The following is a 23642-nucleotide window of genomic DNA, read 5'->3' as shown; positions in this document are numbered from 1 at the left end:
AAACTTTACATACCTCCTTAACCATACTGCCCCAAGGCTGTGGGCATGTGTGTCTGTGTGTCATGTCGGAGAAGGAGGGGGGTAAGGAGAGGTGAGCTTACATCTTTGTCTGAATTATGATATATCTTCTTTTTTTTTTTCCCCTCCCAAGGCGAAGCAATTACAGACAACTGTCACATAAATTATGGGAAGAAGAACAGACAGACTGAAGAAGAAGGAGAAGGAGAAGAGGAGACACAGGTTAGTTAAACAGAAGGCGACCAACGAGGGAGGGAGAAAGAGGTGTGTCTGGGAAACGCTCGAATGAGAAAACATCCGATTTTTGGGCCAGTCACTGCCAGCCTTTTTTGAAGGATTAAAGACACACACCCCCGCACACTCACACGCACACACACGGTGGCAAGTGTCTGCTTGCAGTACACTTTATGTGTTGAAATCTGTGCAACCAAACTCCACATTCCAGTCATTGCTTTGCTTTCTCCGCTTCATCATGTGAGCTCCGAGCACAGACTGGAGATGATAGAAAGGGTTTATCAGTGTGTCATGTGCTGTTCAGTTTAATTCTTTGGCAACAGGCTCACTGGTGTTTTTGAGGGGTCTTTTTTTATGTTTAAACAAAGATTTGACAATAACCAGTTCACCTGCTGCTTGAAAATGAACTTGTGAAATGAATATGCATGAGATGGCATTTACTTGGATGTCTAAGAGGATTAGTTGTTTCCTGGGGGGGTAAAACAGTTAATGAAACAGTTATTAACTATGATCCTCTTTAAAAGCTGACAACAAGCCAAAGATGGTGAGGTTAAGTTAGAAAAAGACCCGTAAAAACAGAAAAATTAGATCAAATTTGTGGTCAAATGGTCAAATACAGGTGCATAACTCTATTTAAAATGTTGGATTGGTGTGTTTTATGGCAGCCTTTAAATGCCTTTAGGACAATGCATCAGGTATGTGGTTGTGAAATTTAAAAGTACACATAACGCAGCGATGGCCTTGATTAAAATGAAAATAAAAATCTTAAGAATCCAAAGCTTTTTCTGCTTTACTTCACAGGAATCAGTTTCGTTTGTGAAATAACGGCCATGCCTGCGTGTGACAGGTGAACTTTGTGAACCTGCTCAAACAGAAACAAACGTGGCTGAGGCTAAACAGGTCTGATACAGTTGTTAATATTTGACGTCAAGTGTTGAGCCGCCGTTAACATGTGAAGATTCATATCAGAGTTTCAACGTCAGAGTAAAGCAAAATCGCTAAGCTTGGAATGTCTTAAGACGGGGAAACCGCACAGTTGTAGTAATTAAAAGAAGATCATTAAGGTTAGCGGTGCATTCATGACAACTTGGAGTTTGAAAGTGTGTTTGTGAGCTTCTGTGTTACCTTCAGGTTCCATGTAGACTTGTATGAATGTACAGTACAAGTCAAGTTTGAACACCATCCCATTTACTTTATAAAGTGTGTCCAGATGTTTGTCTGAAATGTTTTAATAGATTTCTTCAGTGGAGAAACCATATTGTTGTAATCTAAACATAATTGTTCACTGCTCTCAGAAATAAGACAGACAAAGCTTGACATTTATATACTTTAATTTTGCTTTATTTTTTCTCAGTGGCTATAGAGATGGCCCCGACATCCAACACCAAGATGCATTTGTAAGCTACATCTTCCTAAAACTGCAGGTTCTCATGAGGCAGTTTTATTACCCAAGTGCTTTTAAGTTTACATCTTCCTCAACAATAAAATTAAATGAATGTCCATGTAAAAAAAAAAAGAAGAAAACAACCGTGTGAAATTATATTAAATCATACTCCAACCATGAATAGCTAGACTGACAAATAACTCAAAACATTTACTCACATCTGTAATTAATGTCAAAGCCACCAAACGTCCACTGAAGAACCTTTAAGGCTTATTAAGAAGCTATAGATACTAGCAGACCAAACGTCCCTTATCACAGATACAATTCGCGGTATTCACAGTTGATTTAGTTGAAATCCAACACCTGACAGACATGAGTAATATAATTTACTGTTCAGTTTTTCTCCCTTCTCCCCCAGCACGTCCTCACTCAGCTTATCCGTTTATCAAGTGGCGTTCCTCTGCCTCGACATCTGTGCCCTGCAGTAGATAGAGCTGTGCACCAGACGCTTGCAGAACTCACACAGCAATGTCATTGTACTCCATAATTATGGAAAACTGCTTCCTCTATTTTCAGTGTATGCTGCAGTTTAGAGCTGTAATGACATCCTCTGCTATTGAGCTGATGTTGACTGGACCGGAGGCTCTTCCCCTGGTTCCTCTATCTTGGTCTTTATATACTCAACTTGTGGCACTGGTTTGGCCAATGTGTTGTAAATGGTCATGGCCTGAGGGTAGAAGAAAAAGGGCGGAAATTATTTAATATACCATATTAGTTCTCATATCAGAAAATATCAGTTGAAGAAGAGCTTGACACAAAGTAACATGTTTTTATTTCTATTTCAGGTCATTCATGAACACTGGGACAACCCATCTTTAAATCATATTTTTCACTTCTTAAAGTCAGCGTAACGTGATTCTGTACATTTCAATTGATTTAAATGAACTGAATCTACTCTTAACCGACATAGGTATGAACATGCACTATAACTTACAGAGTATGACAAAGAAAATCCATAATGAGTCAGAAATAACTCAGATCATTTAATTTAGCTTTTTTGTTTGTTTGCTTATACTGAAATAGTTTTGTAAATGTTCCCAGAGATCAAAATCTCTTGGAAAATGCCACATTTTTTAGACATTCCTGTGGCTTCCCTTCTTGCTTAGTGATGACTGATAATAACCTTTTTTGAAAGCTCAAACCAGTTTTGTATTTTTGTACCAATAAGATGACTAGTAACATTCAAGTGGGTCCCCAAAATTAAGAGATGTGGCTGTCATCCACAACTGTATCAGGAGTCTTGATTTACAATGTTAATTCTATATCAAGAAATGATGATAATAAATAGTATTAAAAGCACCAGATACAACATTAATATTAATAACTTTAAACACACAAAACTACAAATTTAGAAGACAATATTTGGCCATGACACACCAAACTGTGACTCAAATCCCAATTTATTATTATGTGTTATTATTTCTGTTAATGCATATGAGAAATGTGCCATTAAACTGACAGTCAGTGGCCTTGATGGTTTTATTGGAAATCTGTAGTTCAGAGGAGAGAACCTGTGTTCAAAGTTAAAAAGATGCTATTAAATAACAGTTTTTTGTATTTACCTCCTTGGTGTTGATTTTGTTTCAATATTGAGAAGAAAGAGTAACAGCCCTGATATTAAGTTCCTTCATATTTAAAGTAATTCTCAGACGACTTCATACCTGTGTGACCATCCCGCTGATGTCACCGGAGTTGGAGGGTAGGAGGATAGTGTTGGACTCTTTGGCGAGTTTGGAGAAAGCAGAGACGTACTGTTCGGCAACACTCAAAGAGGCAGCAGCACTGCCGTTCTGTCGAGAATACAACCAAACTTCTGGTTACTACACTATAATATTTCCAAATAACACAAAATCATTCTGTGATTCTATTAAGATGAAGCCATAAAATCTACTTCATACCTGTTCGGTCAGGGCCTCTGACAGCATACAGATGGCTTTGGCTTTGGCCTCTGCTTTGGCCAAAATAGCTTGGGCCTCACCTAGAGAGAGGACAGGACAAGGATCACTACATCATTTAAATAAAGATGTCACTTTCAAGTTGTTTTAGTATGTTGGTTAAACTGATGCAACAGCCTGAGACGGTCAGAAACCATGTTTGGTTTATTTCATGTCTGAGCCTTGAAATCCTTGTGTAATGTAACACAGTAAAGCAGGCGGGCAATTAAATGCTTTGTGGATTTAGTGTAATGACGGCATACGCACCAAGTTAACAAAACCTTTAATTACATACATAATCATACGATTCATACTTGTAACTGAGTCAACAGAAAAAGGAAAAAAATATATTTTCAAAATGCACCAACCAGCTGCTTTGTTTATCTGCTCTGCTTTTTCGCCCTCCGAAGCGAGGATCTGCGCTTGTTTGTAACCCTCGGCGATGTTGATGGCCGATTCGCGTGTCCCCTCAGACTCCAGCACTGTTGCTCTCTTCTTACGCTCAGCCTCCACCTCCACAGGAAACAAAAACAGATTAGACATGTTTCGCCTTCAGGAGAACAAAACAATCCTAAAAATCACCCAATTTTCATAATCTTAAGGATATTTCATAGCCTAAATTTTGTATAATTTACACGTACAAGTGCCTTAAAGATATATCATTCTACTTAGCTTTCTTGAAATTAGATGGTAGTGAAAACAATATTATTAGTAGTGCTTTTTCAGGGTTTCTAGGGATTAAAACAGAAGTTTACACCCCAGAAAAAGTAGGGTTGTTCTGTCAAACTTGCCTCGAAACGTCTCCTTAAATAGTTAATGATATTTAAGTGACCACTACAGTTACATGTGTGTCTTACCTGCATCTGCATCGACTCTTTAACCCGAGGTGGAACCTGTATGTCTTTGATTTCGTAGCGCAGGCAGCGGATACCCCAATCATCTGATGCCTGATTGATGGAGTGGACCATGTTGGAATTAAGAGACTCCCTTTCCTTTAAAAAAAAACACAAGAGAGGCAGCAGCTATAAGGTAATTCCTCGCCTGCAAAGAAATGTAACACACAGTATGTAGTCCGGCCGCTCCTTACCCTGAATACTTTATCCAGCGTCAGTTTGCCTAGTTCTGAACGCATTGTGGTTTGTGCGAGCTGAGTCACAGCATATTCTGGATCCTCCACACCGTAACTAGCCTGGAATAACAAAACTCAGTCTCCATGAAGAGCATCTCATGAAAAAAAAAACATTATCTGGCGCCACCTCCTGGCTAGAACAATTATATGCATATTTCTGTTTTTTTTAACAGTACAAATACAAGACAAATGATCTTAATTAATATTTTATGTCAAATAGCAGTAATTTGCAGAACAAACAGGTATCTTATCTTTTCAAACAGACTAGGAGTTGATGCACAATACTCTAAATGTTTAAGCATTTATATTTCCTTCAGCATACCTTAAAAGGATCCAGTATTCTTAAATAAAGGACTCCATCAATTTGGAGCGTTACATTATCTGTGTAAAGACAAAGCAAACATAATTAGATCCAGCCATAAATTAAACCAATAACAAACATATGTTTGATATGTTATTAATTTGTTTTGAAGTTTTCTTAAAAGGAAACAGAAGAATAAAACTAACCTAGCGATACAGCTGACTGTTCAGGAACGTCGATTACAATCTCTTTAAGGCTCTGCACATAACGAACTCGGTCAAGTACGGGAATGAGGAGGTTCAATCCCTAGAAGAACAAACAAACAAAAAACAATGATGTGAAGGAGGGGGTGCTGCTTTTTTCTGTCTTTATTCAGATAAATAAATATGTGGTCACAGAGAGCGAGAAAGCAGTTTTACCGGCTCTAAGATCCGGTGAAAGCGACCCATCCTCTCAATCACCCAGGCTTCCTGCTGCGGCACAAACAGGACCACAGTGTTCATGGGTAAGCTGGAGGCCCATCGTTGCTGGCCGGGAGTCCCCCACAGCCTTGGCACAGTCCTGAAGGAGTTCTGCCAACACAGGGAATAAAACATTACTGATAAGTGTTTGTTACAAATCAGTAGATCTATCCCAAAATGCACACTTCCAATATCTCTCAGTATAACTACTATTGTTTTTATTGTACTTTATTCTTTTATATTGACACTCTTCTATTTTTACTGCCCACTTGCTGCTGCAATAATAAACATTTCCCCATCGTGAGACTAATAAAGGAATATCTTATCTTTTGATAGGAGCCAACAGTGATTGTTAAAACTGAAAATGCATAGATGATTTTTTTTTAATGCACAACTTTATCCAACAAATAAGTAATCCATAAAGTAACAAAACAAGTTCCCAACACAGTGCTGATAACAAAAAACAAAAAACAAAAAAATTTGTATTATGTAATGGATAAAAACTAAATTAATCTATGAAATGAGCGGGGGGAAAGTCAAAATAAGATAGATATAATATACTAAATATTTTTAAGAGGAAGCTAAAAACGTATCTTCAATTTAGCTTTTCTATCAGTCACTACTGTACTTCTTTTAATAGTTATATTTTTACTTGATTTTACATATTGTTTTTGACTCCTTTTACCATGTACTATTTTTATATTTATATTCCATCTTATATTACATTCATATATGTATTTCTTTCCTCCTTCTTTTTCTTTAAAACATTGTTTTATGCTCCTTAAGTGAAGCACTTGGTATATGTAATCTTTTTTGTTGTACAGCCCTTTGAGCTCCATTTATTGTATGAAAGGTGCCATACAAATCCAGTTATTATTATTATTATTAATAATAATATTATTATTAAACAACTAAAACTGTATATACATATTTTAAAACTTAAATGAATTAAATGACAAAAAAAATATAAGTAATGCAGCTGTTAGCTCTAAGTGCTAAAGCTATAATGTATTACAATGACTTATTGGCTGGTTAGTAATGCACAAACATAAAAAGGTTTACATATAACATTATTATTTATATTTAGGACGTGTTCCCATCATGATTAGCAGCTGGTTGCTATGGGCTACAAAGCTTTCATTTTCACCAGTGTGACAGAGCAGTCTCATGGTAAGGTTTCTTGGTTATGTGAGGGAGAAATATGTAACTTTACTGACATTAATGCACATGTAGGAAGTTTAAAAAAACGGGTGCTGCTGGTTAAAATAGCAAACAGCGAGGTGTAACTTCACTAGATTAAGGTTAGCAAGCAGCTAGGTGAGTTAGCTGTAATGCCTGAAGGATAGTTAGTGGGTAATAAAGAGGGTCTTTACCTTTAAAACGACGCCGCCACCCCGATACAATGCCCCTAACATGTTGAGGTAAGTGTTTAATTTCTACAAAAGGTGCCACAACAACCTCTGAACCAAGTTCATGTCATTTTTATCAGGTTTTACAACGCCGCCATTCATCACATGTTGTAGCGCCACCTACTGCTGTGGAGGACGACACTGCAAGCCGAGTGCCTCTGCCCTCTGACCAAAACTGTGTCTGAAAAGTGGAGATTAATGGAGCAATAAATCCTCTTTTATGGCAGAAATGTTGGTTTATTAAAGCAGGAAAAGCACATATTAAATTATTGATAATAATGTAAGTAGCTTGAGTGAATGACAGGGTGTGCAGGTGTGGAAATGTCTTAAAAAGGGCTTCGAAGAGTATCTAAAACGTCTTAAATTTAATTAATGCCGATTGTATGCAATTTTTGAAATGTGATTTCAGGTCAACCTGGATGGAAAATCCCCATTTCTATTATTCTACACCTCTCACCTTAAATTAATAAGTTATATTTAAGGTGTTTAATCTATCCATTTATTCATCCATTAATTTTCTTAGTTATATTGGGAATGATTGTTAGGCTTTATATTGCCAGGAAGACAAAAATTATGTAAAATTCATGTCATTAATTTCAACCCTTGTTTTTCATGCTTTGAGACTATTATGTGTTGTGTGTAAATGGTTTATAGTGAAAGTGAAGTGAACCTAATTGACATTTTTCTCCTATGGTATCATAAAATTCAAGGATAGGCTATGGTTTTGTTACATTTGAATGCAGTCCCCATAATGTGGTAATTACATTTAAGGGGCTTTATCCAACCCTCATATAAAATAAAACTGTGGCATTGTTTACTCAGTACATGAATGCTTTTAAATGCAAACACAATTTTTTTTTTTTTTAAAGAGAAGTAGGGCGCTGGATGGTGACACTGAATAAAATACTTTAATCTTGGCTGACACATATTCATTTGCACAGATTTATACACAGTAAGATTGTATTTAATCAGAAAATTCCTCCTCCTACAAATATTTATTTTTAGATTTATACTCATTTATACCCAAAGAGCTGCTTTAAAAACGTTGTTTGCTGTGGTTGCATTGTAATCATGGGGAGCATGTGTCGTATTACTTTCCACCTGCTCATATATCTCAATTTCAAATGACTGACAGTTTAGTAACCCTTTTCCAAACATTGTGATTTGCAGGCTTTCTTCACATAGATAACTGAGTGAAACCACCTCATGGGTAAGTCTAAATTCAGAATAAATGTTGTGCTTTAGTGAGTGTTAATGAGTATTTATAGTCATGCTTATTTGATTTGACAGTTTCAATATTTATTTTTTTGCATAGCAATAACATAAATGTGAATCCTTTGCAGCATGAAAGAAAATTCAATACTTTGTTTGAGCGGAAGAAAATAATGAAGCCAGTAGGGCCTTTGAAGAGCAACAAAGCAGATTATCTAATGTCTCTGCAACATTTAAATTCTTATATTTAAAACATTGATAAGAAATGCACATGAATGTTATACATCTTTCGATAGAGGGGGGTAAACATATAAAGCATTATTATTTCTGTTATAACAAATGAGCCAGAGTGCATTTATTCATACAGAAATGCACTTTTTAAAATAACAAATATAAACTACTTTTTTATATGAAAGTATATAATAATAATAACAATTATAATTATTATGATAATATATTATATATCTTTTCAAGGTACTCAAAGACACATCATATCAACCCTAATGATGGTATATGGTCACTTACTTATATCTCATTGTTTATGACAGTGAGATGAAGGGGGGGATAGCATTTTTACATTTCAAAATATGGAGCTGAAATGTGGTAAAACTGAGATCTTGCCAAAGATTTTAAGTTTGTCCTGAATGACAAAATTATTGTGACTTCTTTTTCTTATTCATACATGTTGTGTTCATTGTTTTGCAGCAGCGTATGTGAGGACGTCTGCAGCTGAAGCTGTCGAGAGACCCTGCTGCTCACTACATGCTTAACACACAGTGAGTCTGACCAAAGAGCACATGCACATATACAAACACAAGCGACACAGGGAACACCAAACACAGATCATTTCAGCCCTGTCTACAGGATGTTGAGCTCCTGGGAGCGAGACTGCAGTATTCTGAGTGTTATGATGAGTTTGATAGCTTTTCTAAACCAGGTATAGAACAGAGCGTAGATCAGGGGGTTCACACTGGAGTTCATCAACATCAGCCATGACAACACACTGAAGTATGACGAGCTAGTGGAGGTGTCTTGACCTGCCAGAGCAGGGTAGTAATACGGGCAGGAACACATCAGAAACACAACTATCAAAATACCAAGAGTCCTGGCTGCTTTCCTCTCTGATCTTTTAGCAGTCAGAGCTGCTCTCATCTTGGTGGCAGCAGTCTGTGAGTAAATGACACGCATTTGAGTAACAGCAACTATAAACACCCTCATATACAGCACAGCCATGACAGTACAGGGCCCGACAAAGGTAACAAAGATGTCAACAGTTCCTGAGATGTGGCTGATGACCACCACACACTCTCCATGGCAGGAGTTGAATCTGTCTGGCTGCCCTATGTGTCCCATTAGTATCAGTCCATTGTAGAGAAGAGAACAAGCCCAACACAGACAGATTGAAATTTTAACTCTGTTCAGGGTGACTTTAGTGGAATAGAGCAGTGGGTCACAGATAGCTAGATATCGGTCTATGGATATGAGCACCATGTGGCCCAAAGAGGCAGAGAGCATACAATAAGCAACATAAGGAGTCAGAGCACACATCAGACTCCCCAGCAGCCAGCACTTCTCTATGTAGCGCAGGCCTTCAATAGGCATCACCAGCAGCCCCACCACCAGGTCGGACACAGCTAGAGACAGGAGCAGGATGTTGGTCGGAGTGTGGAGCTGCTGGAAGTGAGAGATGGAGATGATGACGAGCAGGTTGAGCGTGACAGTGAGCAGAGAGACGAAGGCCAGCAGGGTGTAAAGGACTGCAGACTCAGAATGAGGGAGCGGCAGACGCCTGCAGGAGGAGTTGAAGTCAGGGAAGCAGAGTGGGGGGCCACCACTGCCATCCATCAGCAAAGAGGGGGAAAAGATGCAAGTCCCCAACAGACAGTTAATTTATCCTCCTCTAACACGCCACCACCCTCTCTTCTTTCCAAACATCACCTGACAGCAGTGATGCAACTTCTCTCAGAAATCATCATCTTCATCACTTCACCCTCTGGCCTATTTTTCTAGTGAAAGATTTGCTTTAGTACACATGAACAAAAGTCTAAAAGTGAAAAATAAGTATACAGGTTTGTCTCAGTTGACATAACATGTATATTCAAAAAAATGGTGTGGGGTTTTTTGTGTAGTAAACAGAATAACATGAACACTTTAAGATATAATTGAGGTTTGAGGTTTCAGTCCCTTCACAGTGAGTGAGCTTTAATCTGACTCATGATTTTAAAAACGTGGTAGATTTGGTGGTGGTGTGCTTTAAGATGTAGCAGAAGAAGGATTTAAGAATATTTGTAGGTGTATTGTTGTTTATACTGTACAAAGGTGCAGTAAGCATCTTTTGGAGTGTAATGTATTCTCTATTATTAGGACTCTTGTTGTGCCTCCATGTAACTACAGCCAGAACATGTATGTCTTATGGTTGGGTCAAGAAAGTGTTACTTTTTTTTTTTAGCAAATGTGTCCCTCAGAGTTAATTATTTTTCATATTCCTTTCTAAAAATGTGTCCTGTAAAAGTAGTTTTCTTTTATTGTTTTCCACAGTTGTTATTTGTCTTGATTAAGGGGAGGACAGCAGTAATAGTTTGGCCTGAAGGACGGGAATGTGTGTTTTATTCTTTTCCTCTTACTCAGATTTTTCCAGTTTGAATGACTGTTTTTTTTGTCATTAACAGGCCTGCTTCACACAGACATTTGGGTGTGGCTGCTTTGTGGGTAAGTTTAGATACTAAAAGAAAACATCCAGAAAAGATATATAAATGTGGAGTGCTTAACTTAGTTGATTATGACTTTTTCATTTTTGTGGGACAAATCATGCCATTTGTTACATTTAGATTTTGGAAAATACAAAGTTTTTGTGTTTGTTTTTAAAAACGGTCTGCACCAAGGCAAGAAATGAAAACTGCAGGCATTTTGCATTTAACAACTTTGTTACAGTACAATAAATAAGTCATGGGAGAAAATACAACACACTGATTTAATTAAGCTATGTTTAATAACACAACTGGCTTCATAATAGGCTTCAAATGAAATGCTAAATAATGTTACAATTGGTAGTGTAAAGCTCAGAGACTTTAAAGCCTTCATCTTGAAATGATGCTGAAAATAAAGTCAACTCAAGTAGTAAAGAAGCAGAGAAACTAACAAGGTCAGCAGGGCCACTGAGGAGAAAAAAGAAGACAGTCTACTCTGTTTAATTCAAATCTATGAAGGTGTTATATAATATAAGTTATTATATCCAAATGTATCATCATGCATTATTTTAAAAACATTTTAGATATGCCTATGATTGGTATACATCATGTCTGTGCTCATATTTATCAAAACTCAGTGAACACAAATGACCATTCTGTCTTATATTGACTGACTAATAATATATTTATACATAATGTACTATAAGTACAATACTGTTTCTATCGTATTTGAACAGTGACACATTTTTATTGCTCAGGCTTTGTGCTCCAGTGAATTGGCTTTAAAATGTATGAATGAATGAATGACTATGAGGTCAAAATGCTGACCATCAAATGTAAGTGTTTCAGGGTGTTCACATCTATTTAGGATCAAAAGACTTTTTAGAATTTTGGACCATTGCAGCAATGAAATGGTGGATTTAACACCCAAAAGTGAGTAATTGTGCACTGTCACATTAATCTTAGTTATAAATGTCACAGAGCATATACAGAGGTGAGAACATGTTTCACAGATCATTTCAGCCCTGTCTACAGGATGTTGAGCTCCTGGGAGCGAGACTGCAGTATTCTGAGTGTTATGATGAGTTTGATAGCTTTTCTAAACCAGGTATAGAACAGAGCGTAGATCAGGGGGTTCACAGTGGAGTTCATCAACGTGAACCATGACAACACACTGAAGTATGACAAGCTATTGGAGTTGTCTTGACCTGCCAGAGCAGGGTAGTAATACGGGCAGAAACACATCAGAAACACAACTATCAAAATACCAAGAGTCCTGGCTGCTTTCCTCTCTGATCTTTTAGCAGTCAGAGCCGCTCTCATCTTGGTGGCAGCAGTCTGTGAGTAAATGACACGCATCTGAGTAACAGCAACTACAAACACCCTCATATAGAGCACAACCATGACAGTACAGGGCCCCAAAAATGCAATAAAGATGTCAACAGTTCCTGAGATGTGGCTGATGACCACCACACACTCTCTGTGGCAGGAGTTGAACCTGTCTGGCTGCCCTATGTGTCCCATTAGTATCAGTCCATTGTAGAGAAGAGAACAAGCCCAACACAGACAGATTGAAATTTTAACTCTGTTCAGGGTGACTTTAGTGGAATAGAGCAGTGGGTCACAGATAGCTAGATATCGGTCTATGGATATGAGCACCATGTGGCCCAAAGAGGCAGAGAGCATACAATAAGCAACATAAGGAGTCAGAGCACACATCAGACTCCCCAGCAGCCAGCACCTCTCTATGTAGCGCAGGCCTTCAATAGGCATCACCAGCAGCCCCACCACCAGGTCGGACACGGCTAGAGACAGGAGCAGGATGTTGGTCGGAGTGTGGAGCTGCTGGAAGTGAGAGATGGAGATGATGACGAGCAGGTTGAGCGTGACAGTGAGCAGAGAGACGAAGGCCAGCAGGGTGTAAAGGACTGCAGACTCAGAGTGAGGGAGCGGCGGACGCCTGCAGGAGGAGTTGAAGTCAGGGAAGCAGAGTGGGGGGCCACCACTGCCATCCATAAGCAAAGGGGGGAAAAAGATGCAAGTCCCCACCAGACAGTTCATTTATCCTCCTCTAGCGCGCCACCACCCTCTTTTCTTTCCAAACATCACCTGACAGCAGTGATGCAACTTCTCTCAGAAATCATCATCTTCATCACTTCACCCTCTGGCCTATTTTTATATTGAAAGATTTGCTTTAGTACACATGAACAAAAGTTTAAAAGTGAAAAATAAGTATACAGGTTTGTCTCAGTTGACATAACGTGTATTCAAAAAAATGGTGTGAGGTTTTTTGTGTAGTAAACAGAATAACATGAATACTTTAAGATATAATTGAGGTTTGAGGTTTCAGTCCCTTCACAGTGAGTGAGCTTTAATCTGACTCATGATTTTAAAAACGTGGTAGATTTGGTGGTGGTGTGCTTTAAGATGTAGCAGAAGAAGGATTTAAGAATATTTGTAGGTGTATTGTTGTTTATACTGTACAAAGGTGCAGTAAGCATCTTTTGGAGTGTAATGTATTCTCTATTATTAGGACTCTTGTTGTGCCTCCATGTAACTACAGCCAGAACATGTATGTCTTATGGTTGGGTCAAGAAAGTGTTACTTTTTTTTTTTAGCAAATGTGTCCCTCAGAGTTAATTATTTTTCATATTCCTTTCTAAAAATGTGTCCTGTAAAAGTAGTTTTCTTTTATTGTTTTCCACAGTTGTTATTTGTCTTGATTAAGGGGAGGACAGCAGTAATAGTTTGGCCTGAAGGACGGGAATGTGTGTTTTATTCTTTTCCTCTTATTCAGATTTTTCCAGTTTGAATGACTGTTTTTTTTTTGTCATTAACAGGCCTGCTTCACACAGACATTTGGGTGTGGCTGCATTGTGGGTAAGTTTAGATGCTAAAAGAAAAAATCCAGAAAAGATATATAAATGTGGAGTGCTTAACTTAGTCTCTTATGACTTTTTCATTTTTGTGGGACAAATCATGCCATTTGTTACATTTAGATTTTGGAAAATACAAAGTTTTTGTGTTTGTTTTTAAAAACGGTCTGCACCAAGGCAAGAAATGAAAACTGCAGGCATTTTGCATTTAACAACTTTGTTACAGTACAATAAATAAGTCATGGGAGAAAATACAACACACTGATTTAATTAAGCTATGTTTAATAACACAACTGGCTTCATAATAAGCTTCAAATGAAATGCTAAATAATGTTACAATTGGTAGTGTAAAGCTCAGAGACTTTAAAGCCTTCATCTTGAAATGATGCTGAAAATAAAGTCAACTCAAGTAGTAAAGAAGCAGAGAAACTAACAAGGTCAGCAGGGCCACTGAGGAGAAAAAGACGACAGTCTACTCTGTTTAATTCAAATCTATGAAGGTTTTATATAATATAAGTTATTATATCCAAATGTATCATCATGCATTATTTTAAAAACATTTTAGATATGCCTATGATTGGTATACATCATGTCTGTGCTCATATTTATCTAAACTCAGTGAACACAAATGACCATTCTGTCTTATATTGACTGACTAATAATATATTTATACATAATGTACTATAAGTACTATACTGTTTCTATCATATTTGAACAGTGACACATTTTTATTGCTCAGGCTTTGTGCTCCAGTGAATTGGCTTTAAAATGTATGAATGAATGAATGACTATGAGGTCAAAATGCTGACCATCAAATGTAAGTGTTTCAGGGTGTTCACATCTATTTAGGATCAAAAGACTTTTTAGAATTTTGGACCATTGCAGCAATGAAATGGTGGATTTAACACCCAAAAGTGAGTAATTGTGCACTGCAGTGTATAGCTGACATAATAATGTGTCACTGAGATGACTTTGTGACCATAATGTACATGTAGATACAAGTGAGCAATGATTCAGTATTATCCTTTTCTATGTTTTGTCTTTCTTATGACAGTGAAAGCAACACATGATACACTGAGAGTGTATAGAAGAAATCAGATAGAAGGCTAAATTGTGAAGATACACTTTTCTAAATCATAGAAATCCACTGTCACATTAATCTTAGTCATAAATGTCACAGAGCATATACAGAGGTGAGAACATGTTTCACAGATAATTTCAACCCTGTCTACAGGATGTTGAGCTCCTGGGAGCGAGACTGCAGTATTCTGAGTGTTATGATGAGTTTGATAGCTTTTCTAAACCAGGTATAGAACAGAGCGTAGATGAGGGGGTTCACAGTGGAGTTCATCAAGGTGAACCATGACAACACACTGAAGTATGACGAGCTAGTGGAGGTGTCTTGACCTGCCAGAGCAGGGTAGTAATACGGGCAGAAACACATCAGAAACACAACTATCAAAATACCAAGAGTCCTGGCTGCTTTCCTCTCTGATCTTTTAGCAGTCAGAGCCGCTCTCATCTTGGTGGCAGCAGTCTGTGAGTAAATGACACGCATTTGAGTAACAGCAACTATAAACACCCTCATATACAGCACAGTTATGATAGTACAGGGCCCCAAAAATGCAACAAAGAGGTCAACAGTTCCTGAGATGTGGCTGATGACCACCACACACTCTCCATGGCAGGAGTTGAATCTGTCTGGCTGCACTATGTGTCCCATTAGAATCAGTCCATTGTAGAGAAGAGAACAAGCCCAACACAGACAGATTGAAATTTTAACTCTGTTCAGGGTGACTTTAGTGGAATAGAGCAGTGGGTCACAGATAGCTAGATATCGGTCTATGGATATGAGCACCATGTGGCCCAACGAGGCAGAGAGCATACAATAAGCAACATAAGGAGTCAGAGCACACATCAGACTCCCCAGCAGCCAGCACCTCTCTATGTAACGCAGGCCTTCAATAGGCATCACCAGCAGCCCCACCACCAGGTCGGACACGGCTAGAGACAGGAGCAGGATGTTGGTCGGAGTGTGGAGCTGCTGGAAGTGAGAGATGGAGATGATGACGAGCAGGTTGAGCGTGACCGTGAGCAGAGAGACGAAGGCCAGCAGGGTGTAAAGGACTGCAGACTCAGAGTGAGGGAGCGGCAGACGCCTGCAAGAGGAGTTGAAGTCAGGGAAGCAGAGTGGGGGGCCACCACTGCCATCCATAAGCAAAGGGGGGAAAAAGATGAAAGTCCCCACCAGACAGTTCATTTATCCTCCTCTAACACGCCACCACCCTCTCCTCTTTCCAAACATCACCTGACAGCAGTGATGCAACTTCTCTCAGAAATCCTCATCTTCATCACTTCACCCTCTGGCCTATTTTTATATTGAAAGATTTGCTTTAGTACACATGAACAAAAGTCTAAAAGTGAAAAATAAGTATACAGGTTTGTCTCAGTTGACATAACATGTGTATTCAAAAAATGGTGTGGGTTTTTTTGTGTAGTAAACAGAATAACATGAACACTTTAAGATATAATTGAGGTTTGAGGTTTCAGTCCCTTCACAGTGAGTGAGCTTTAATCTGACTCATGATTTTAAAAACGTGGTAGATTTGGTGGTGGTGTGCTTTAAGATGTAGCAGAAGAAGGATTTAAGAATATTTGTAGGTGTATTGTTGTTTATACTGTACAAAGGTGCAGTAAGCATCTTTTGGAGTGTAATGTATTCTCTATTATTAGGACTCTTGTTGTGCCTCCATGTAACTACAGCCAGAACATGTATGTCTTATGGTTGGGTCAAGAAAGTGTTACTTTTTTTTTTAGCAATGTGTCCCTCAGAGTTAATTATTTTTCATATTCCTTTCTAAAAATGTGTCCTGTAAAAGTAGTTTTCTTTTATTGTTTTCCACAGTTGTTATTTGTCTTGATTAAGGGGAGGACAGCAGTAATAGTTTGGCCTGAAGGACGGGAATGTGTGTTTTATTCTTTTCCTCTTATTCAGATTTTTCCAGTTTGAATGACTGTTTTTTTTTTGTCATTAACAGGCCTGCTTCACACAGACATTTGGGTGTGGCTGCTTTGTGGGTAAGTTTAGATGCTAAAAGAAAACATCCAGAAAAGATATATAAATGTGGAGTGCTTAACTTAGTCTCTTATGACTTTTTCATTATGTGGGACAAATCATGCCATTTGTTACATTTAGATTTTGGAAAATACAAAGTTTTTGTGTTTGTTTTTAAAAACGGTCTGCACCAAGACAAGAAATGAAAACTGCAGGCATTTTGCATTTAACAACTTTGTTACAGTACAATAAATAAGTCATGGGAGAAAATACAACACACTGATTTAATTAAGCTATGTTTAATAACACAACTGGCTTCATAATAGGCTTCAAATGAAATGCTAAATAATGGTACAATTGGTAGTGTAAAGCTCAGAGACTTTAAAGCCTTCATCTTGAAATGATGCTGAAAATAAAGTCAACTCAAGTAGTAAAGAAGCAGAGAAACTAACAAGGTCAGCAGGGCCACTGAGGAGAAAAAAGACGACAGTCTACTCTGTTTAATTCAAATCTATGAAGGTGTTATATAATATAAGTTATTATATCCAAATGTATCATCATGCATTATTTTAAAAACATTTTAGATATGCCTATGATTGGTATACATCATGTCTGTGCTCATATTTATCAAAACTCAGTGAACACAAATGACCATTCTGTCTTATATTGACTGACTAATAATATATTTATACATAATGTACTATAAGTACTATACTGTTTCTATCGTATTTGAACAGTGACACATTTTTATTGCTCAGGCTTTGTGCTCCAGTGAATTGGCTTTAAAATGTATGAATGAATGAATGACTATGAGGTCAAAATGCTGACCATCAAATGTAAGTGTTTCAGGGTGTTCACATCTATTTAGGATCAACAGACTTTTTAGAATTTTGGACCATTGCAGCAATGAAATGGTGGATTTAACACCCAAAAGTGAGTAATTGTGCACTGTCACATTAATCTTAGTCATAAATGTCACAGAGCATATACAGAGGTGAGAACATGTTTCACAGATCATTTCAGCCCTGTCTACAGGATGTTGAGCTCCTGGGAGCGAGACTGCAGTATTCTGAGTGTTATGATGAGTTTGATAGCTTTTCTAAACCAGGTATAGAACAGAGCGTAGATCAGGGGGTTCACAGTGGAGTTCATCAACGTGAACCATGACAACACACTGAAGTATGACAAGCTATTGGAGTTGTCTTGACCTGCCAGAGCAGGGTAGTAATACGGGCAGAAACACATCAGAAACACAACTATCAAAATACCAAGAGTCCTGGCTGCTTTCCTCTCTGATCTTTTAGCAGTCAGAGCCGCTCTCATCTTGGTGGCAGCAGTCTGTGAGTAAATGACACGCATCTGAGTAACAGCAACTACAAACACCCTCATATAGAGCACAACCATGACAGTACAGGGCCCCAAAAATGCAATAAAGATGTCAACAGTTCCTGAGATGTGGCTGATGACCACCACACACTCTCTGTGGCAGGAGTTGAACCTGTCTGGCTGCCCTATGTGTCCCATTAGTATCAGTCCATTGTAGAGAAGAGAACAAGCCCAACACAGACAGATTGAAATTTTAACTCTGTTCAGGGTGACTTTAGTGGAATAGAGCAGTGGGTCACAGATAGCTAGATATCGGTCTATGGATATGAGCACCATGTGGCCCAAAGAGGCAGAGAGCATACAATAAGCAACATAAGGAGTCAGAGCACACATCAGACTCCCCAGCAGCCAGCACTTCTCTATGTAGCGCAGGCCTTCAATAGGCATCACCAGCAGCCCCACCACCAGGTCGGACACGGCTAGAGACAGGAGCAGGATGTTGGTCGGAGTGTGGAGCTGCTGGAAGTGAGAGATGGAGATGATGACGAGCAGGTTGAGCGTGACAGTGAGCAGAGAGACGAAGGCCAGCAGGGTGTAAAGGACTGCAGACTCAGAGTGAGGGAGCGGCAGACGCCTGCAAGAGGAGTTGAAGTCAGGGAAGCAGAGTGGGGGGCCACCACTGCCATCCATAAGCAAAGGGGGGAAAAAGATGCAAGTCCCCACCAGACAGTTCATTTATCCTCCTCTAACACGCCACCACCCTCTTTTCTTTCCAAACATCACCTGACAGCAGTGATGCAACTTCTCTCAGAAATCATCATCTTCATCACTTCACCCTCTGGCCTATTTTTATATTGAAAGATTTGCTTTAGTACACATGAACAAAAGTCTAAAAGTGAAAAATAAGTATACAGGTTTGTCTCAGTTGACATAACGTGTATTCAAAAAAATGGTGTGGGGTTTTTTGTGTAGTAAACAGAATAACACGAACACTTTAAGATATAATTGAGGTTTGAGGTTTCAGTCCCTTCACAGTGAGTGAGCTTTAGTCTGACTTATGATTTTAAAAATGTTGGTAAATTTGGTGGTGGTGTGCTTTAAGATGTAGCAGAAGAAGGATTTAAGAATATTTGTAGGTGTATTGTTGTTTATACTGTACAAAGGTGCAGTAAGCATCTTTTGGAGTGTAATGTATTCTCTATTATTAGGACTCTTGTTGTGCCTCCATGTAACTACAGCCAGAACATGTATGTCTTATGGTTGGGTCAAGAAAGTGTTACTTTTTTTTTTTAGCAAATGTGTCCCTCAGAGTTAATTATTTTTCATATTCCTTTCTAAAAATGTGTCCTGTAAAAGTAGTTTTCTTTTATTGTTTTCCACAGTTGTTATTTGTCTTGATTAAGGGGAGGACAGCATTAATAGTTTGGCCTGAAGGACGGGAATGTGTGTTTTATTCTTTTCCTCTTATTCAGATTTTTCCAGTTTGAATGACTGTTTTTTTTTGTCATTAACAGGCCTGCTTCACACAGACATTTGGGTGTGGCTGCTTTGTGGGTAAGTTTAGATACTAAAAGAAAACATCCAGAAAAGATATATAAATGTGGAGTGCTTAACTTAGTTGCTTATGACTTTTTCATTATGTGGGACAAATCATGCCATTTGTTACATTTAGATTTTGGAAAATACAAAGTTTTTGTGTTTGTTTTTAAAAACGGTCTGCACCAAGGCAAGAAATGAAAACTGCAGGCATTTTGCATTTAACAACTTTGTTACAGTACAATAAATAAGTCATGGGAGAAAATACAACACACTGATTTAATTAAGCTATGTTTAATAACACAACTGGCTTCATAATAGGCTTCAAATGAAATGCTAAATAATGTTACAATTGGTAGTGTAAAGCTCAGAGACTTTAAAGCCTTCATCTTGAAATGATGCTGAAAATAAAGTCAACTCAAGTAGTAAAGAAGCAGAGAAACTAACAAGGTCAGCAGGGCCACTGAGGAGAAAAAAGAAGACAGTCTACTCTGTTTAATTCAAATCTATGAAGGTGTTATATAATATAAGTTATTATATCCAAATGTATCATCATGCATTATTTTAAAAACATTTTAGATATGCCTATGATTGGTATACATCATGTCTGTGCTCATATTTATCAAAACTCAGTGAACACAAATGACCATTCTGTCTTATATTGACTGACTAATAATATATTTATACATAATGTACTATAAGTACTATACTGTTTCTATCATATTTGAACAGTGACACATTTTTATTGCTCAGGCTTTGTGCTCCAGTGAATTGGCTTTAAAATGTATGAATGAATGAATGACTATGAGGTCAAAATGCTGACCATCAAATGTAAGTGTTTCAGGGTGTTCACATCTATTTAGGATCAAAAGACTTTTTAGAATTTTGGACCATTGCAGCAATGAAATGGTGGATTTAACACCCAAAAGTGAGTAATTGTGCACTGCAGTGTATAGCTGACATAATAATGTGTCACTGAGATGACTTTGTGACCATAATGTACATGTAGATACAAGTGAGCAATGATTCAGTATTATCCTTTTCTATGTTTTGTCTTTCTTATGACAGTGAAAGCAACACATGATACACTGAGAGTGTATAGAAGAAATCAGATAGAAGGCTAAATTGTGAAGATACACTTTTCTAAATCATAGAAATCCACTGTCACATTAATCTTAGTCATAAATGTCACAGAGCATATACAGAGGTGAGAACATGTTTCACAGATAATTTCAACCCTGTCTACAGGATGTTGAGCTCCTGGGAGCGAGACTGCAGTATTCTGAGTGTTATGATGAGTTTGATAGCTTTTCTAAACCAGGTATAGAACAGAGCGTAGATGAGGGGGTTCACAGTGGAGTTCATCAACGTGAACCATGACAACACACTGAAGTATGACGAGCTAGTGGAGGTGTCTTGACCTGCCAGAGCAGGGTAGTAATACGGGCAGAAACACATCAGAAACACAACTATCAAAATACCAAGAGTCCTGGCTGCTTTCCTCTCTGATCTTTTAGCAGTCAGAGCTGCTCTCATCTTGGTGGCAGCAGTCTGTGAGTAAATGACACGCATTTGAGTAACAGCAACTATAAACACCCTCATATACAGCACAGTTATGATAGTACAGGGCCCCAAAAATGCAACAAAGAGGTCAACAGTTCCTGAGATGTGGCTGATGACCACCACACACTCTCCGTGGCAGGAGTTGAACCTGTCTGGCTGCACTATGTGTCCCATTAGAATCAGTCCATTGTAGAGAAGAGAACAAGCCCAACACAGACAGATACAGATTTTAACTCTGTTCAGGGTGACTTTAGTGGAATAGAGCAGTGGGTCACAGATAGCTAGATATCGGTCTATGGATATGAGCACCATGTGGCCCAAAGAGGCAGAGAGCATACAATAACCGACATAAGGAGTCAGAGCACACATCAGACTCCCCAGCAGCCAGCACTTCTCTATGTAGCGCAGGCCTTCAATAGGCATCACCAGCAGCCCCACCACCAGGTCGGACACGGCTAGAGACAGGAGCAGGATGTTGGTCGGAGTGTGGAGCTGCTGGAAGTGAGAGATGGAGATGATGACGAGCAGGTTGAGCGTGACAGTGAGCAGAGAGACGAAGGCCAGCAGGGTGTAAAGGACTGCAGACTCAGAGTGAGGGAGCGGCAGACGCCTGCAGGAGGAGTTGAAGTCAGGGAAGCAGAGTGGGGGGCCACCACTGCCATCCATAAGCAAAGGGGGGGAAAAGATGAAAGTCCCCAACAGACAGTTCATTTATCCTCCTCTAACGCGCCACCACCCTCTCTTCTTTCCAAACATCACCTGACAGCAGTGATGCAACTTCTCTCAGAAATCATCATCTTCATCACTTCACCCTCTGGCCTATTTTTATATTGAAAGATTTGCTTTAGTACACATGAACAAAAGTCTAAAAGTGAAAAATAAGTATACAGGTTTGTCTCAGTTGACATAACATGTGTATTCAAAAAAATGGTGTGGGTTTTTTTGTGTAGTAGACAGAATAACACGAACACTTTAAGATATAATTGAGGTTTGAGGTTTCAGTCCCTTCACAGTGAGTGAGCTTTAATCTGACTCATGATTTTAAAAACGTGGTAGATTTGGTGGTGGTGTGCTTTAAGATGTAGCAGAAGAAGGATTTAAGAATATTTGTAGGTGTATTGTTGTTTATACTGTACAAAGGTGCAGTAAGCATCTTTTGGAGTGTAATGTATTCTCTATTATTAGGACTCTTGTTGTGCCTCCATGTAACTACAGCCAGAACATGTATGTCTTATGGTTGGGTCAAGAAAGTGTTACTTTTTTTTTTAGCAAATGTGTCCCTCAGAGTTAATTATTTTTCATATTCCTTTCTAAAAATGTGTCCTGTAAAAGTAGTTTTCTTTTATTGTTTTCCACAGTTGTTATTTGTCTTGATTAAGGGGAGGACAGCAGTAATAGTTTGGCCTGAAGGACGGGAATGTGTGTTTTATTCTTTTCCTCTTATTCAGATTTTTCCAGTTTGAATGACTGTTTTTTTTTTGTCATTAACAGGCCTGCTTCACACAGACATTTGGGTGTGGCTGCATTGTGGGTAAGTTTAGATACTAAAAGAAAACATCCAGAAAAGATATATAAATGTGGAGTGCTTAACTTAGTTGCTTATGACTTTTTCATTATGTGGGACAAATCATGCCATTTGTTACATTTAGATTTTGGAAAATACAAAGTTTTTGTGTTTGTTTTTAAAAACGGTCTGCACCAAGGCAAGAAATGAAAACTGCAGGCATTTTGCATTTAACAACTTTGTTATAGTACAATAAATAAGTCATGGGAGAAAATACAACACACTGATTTAATTAAGCTATGTTTAATAACACAACTGGCTTCATAATAGGCTTCAAATGAAATGCTAAATAATGTTACAATTGGTAGTGTAAAGCTCAGAGACTTTAAAGCCTTCATCTTGAAATGATGCTGAAAATAAAGTCAACTCAAGTAGTAAAGAAGCAGAGAAACTAACAAGGTCAGCAGGGCCACTGAGGAGAAAAAAGACGACAGTCTACTCTGTTTAATTCAAATCTATGAAGGTGTTATATAATATAAGTTATTATATCCAAATGTATCATCATGCATTATTTTAAAAACATTTTAGATATGCCAATGATTGGTATACATCATGTCTGTGCTCCTATTTATCTAAACTCAGTGAACACAAATGACCATTCTGTCTTATATTGACTGACTAATAATATATTTATACATAATGTACTATAAGTACTATACTGTTTCTATCATATTTGAACAGTGACACATTTTTATTGCTCAGGCTTTGTGCTCCAGTGAATTGGCTTTAAAATGTATGAATGAATGAATGACTATGAGGTCAAAATGCTGACCATCAAATGTAAGTGTTTCAGGGTGTTCACATCTATTTAGGATCAACAGACTTTTTAGAATTTTGGACCATTGCAGCAATGAAATGGTGGATTTAACACCCAAAAGTGAGTAATTGTGCAC

The 23642-nt window shown here is 38.2% G+C and overlaps 6 protein-coding genes across 6 annotated transcripts; all 6 read right to left on the bottom strand.

Annotated features, from left to right (window-relative positions):
* Positions 1-1565: 1565 nt before the first annotated feature.
* On the bottom strand, positions 1566-7033 carry LOC133976329 (stomatin-like protein 2, mitochondrial). The gene is made up of 10 exons (XM_062414513.1): positions 6895-7033; positions 5480-5632; positions 5267-5366; positions 5082-5140; positions 4718-4819; positions 4488-4622; positions 3999-4143; positions 3595-3674; positions 3358-3486; positions 1566-2363 (listed from the first exon to the last, which is right to left on the bottom strand). The coding sequence occupies exons 1-10, from the start codon at positions 6934-6936 to the stop codon at positions 2250-2252; spliced, it is 1059 nt and encodes a 352-aa protein (XP_062270497.1). The 5' UTR covers positions 6937-7033; the 3' UTR covers positions 1566-2249.
* Positions 7034-9000: 1967 nt separating this feature from the next.
* LOC133976491 (trace amine-associated receptor 13c-like) lies at positions 9001-9987 on the bottom strand. The gene has a single exon (XM_062414710.1). It carries the CDS (start codon positions 9985-9987, stop codon positions 9001-9003), a length of 987 nt encoding a protein of 328 aa, XP_062270694.1.
* Positions 9988-11858: 1871 nt separating this feature from the next.
* Positions 11859-12845, bottom strand: LOC133976510 (trace amine-associated receptor 13c-like). The gene has a single exon (XM_062414730.1). The coding sequence runs from the start codon at positions 12843-12845 to the stop codon at positions 11859-11861; it is 987 nt and encodes a 328-aa protein (XP_062270714.1).
* Positions 12846-14933: 2088 nt separating this feature from the next.
* LOC133976483 (trace amine-associated receptor 13c-like) lies at positions 14934-15920 on the bottom strand. The gene has a single exon (XM_062414702.1). It carries the CDS (start codon positions 15918-15920, stop codon positions 14934-14936), a length of 987 nt encoding a protein of 328 aa, XP_062270686.1.
* A 1869-nt stretch (positions 15921-17789) lies between these two features.
* On the bottom strand, positions 17790-18776 carry LOC133976505 (trace amine-associated receptor 13c-like). Its single transcript, XM_062414726.1, has one exon. The coding sequence runs from the start codon at positions 18774-18776 to the stop codon at positions 17790-17792; it is 987 nt and encodes a 328-aa protein (XP_062270710.1).
* Positions 18777-20864: 2088 nt separating this feature from the next.
* LOC133976473 (trace amine-associated receptor 13c-like) lies at positions 20865-21851 on the bottom strand. The gene has a single exon (XM_062414688.1). It carries the CDS (start codon positions 21849-21851, stop codon positions 20865-20867), a length of 987 nt encoding a protein of 328 aa, XP_062270672.1.
* Between the last annotated feature and the right edge of the window lie 1791 nt (positions 21852-23642).

The sequence above is a fragment of the Scomber scombrus genome, chromosome 24, assembly GCF_963691925.1.
Source record: "Scomber scombrus chromosome 24, fScoSco1.1, whole genome shotgun sequence".
In the NCBI taxonomy this organism is placed as follows: domain Eukaryota; kingdom Metazoa; phylum Chordata; class Actinopteri; order Scombriformes; family Scombridae; genus Scomber; species Scomber scombrus.
Note: the sequence above shows the minus strand (reverse complement) of the source record. Positions and strands in the feature narration are given on the sequence as shown.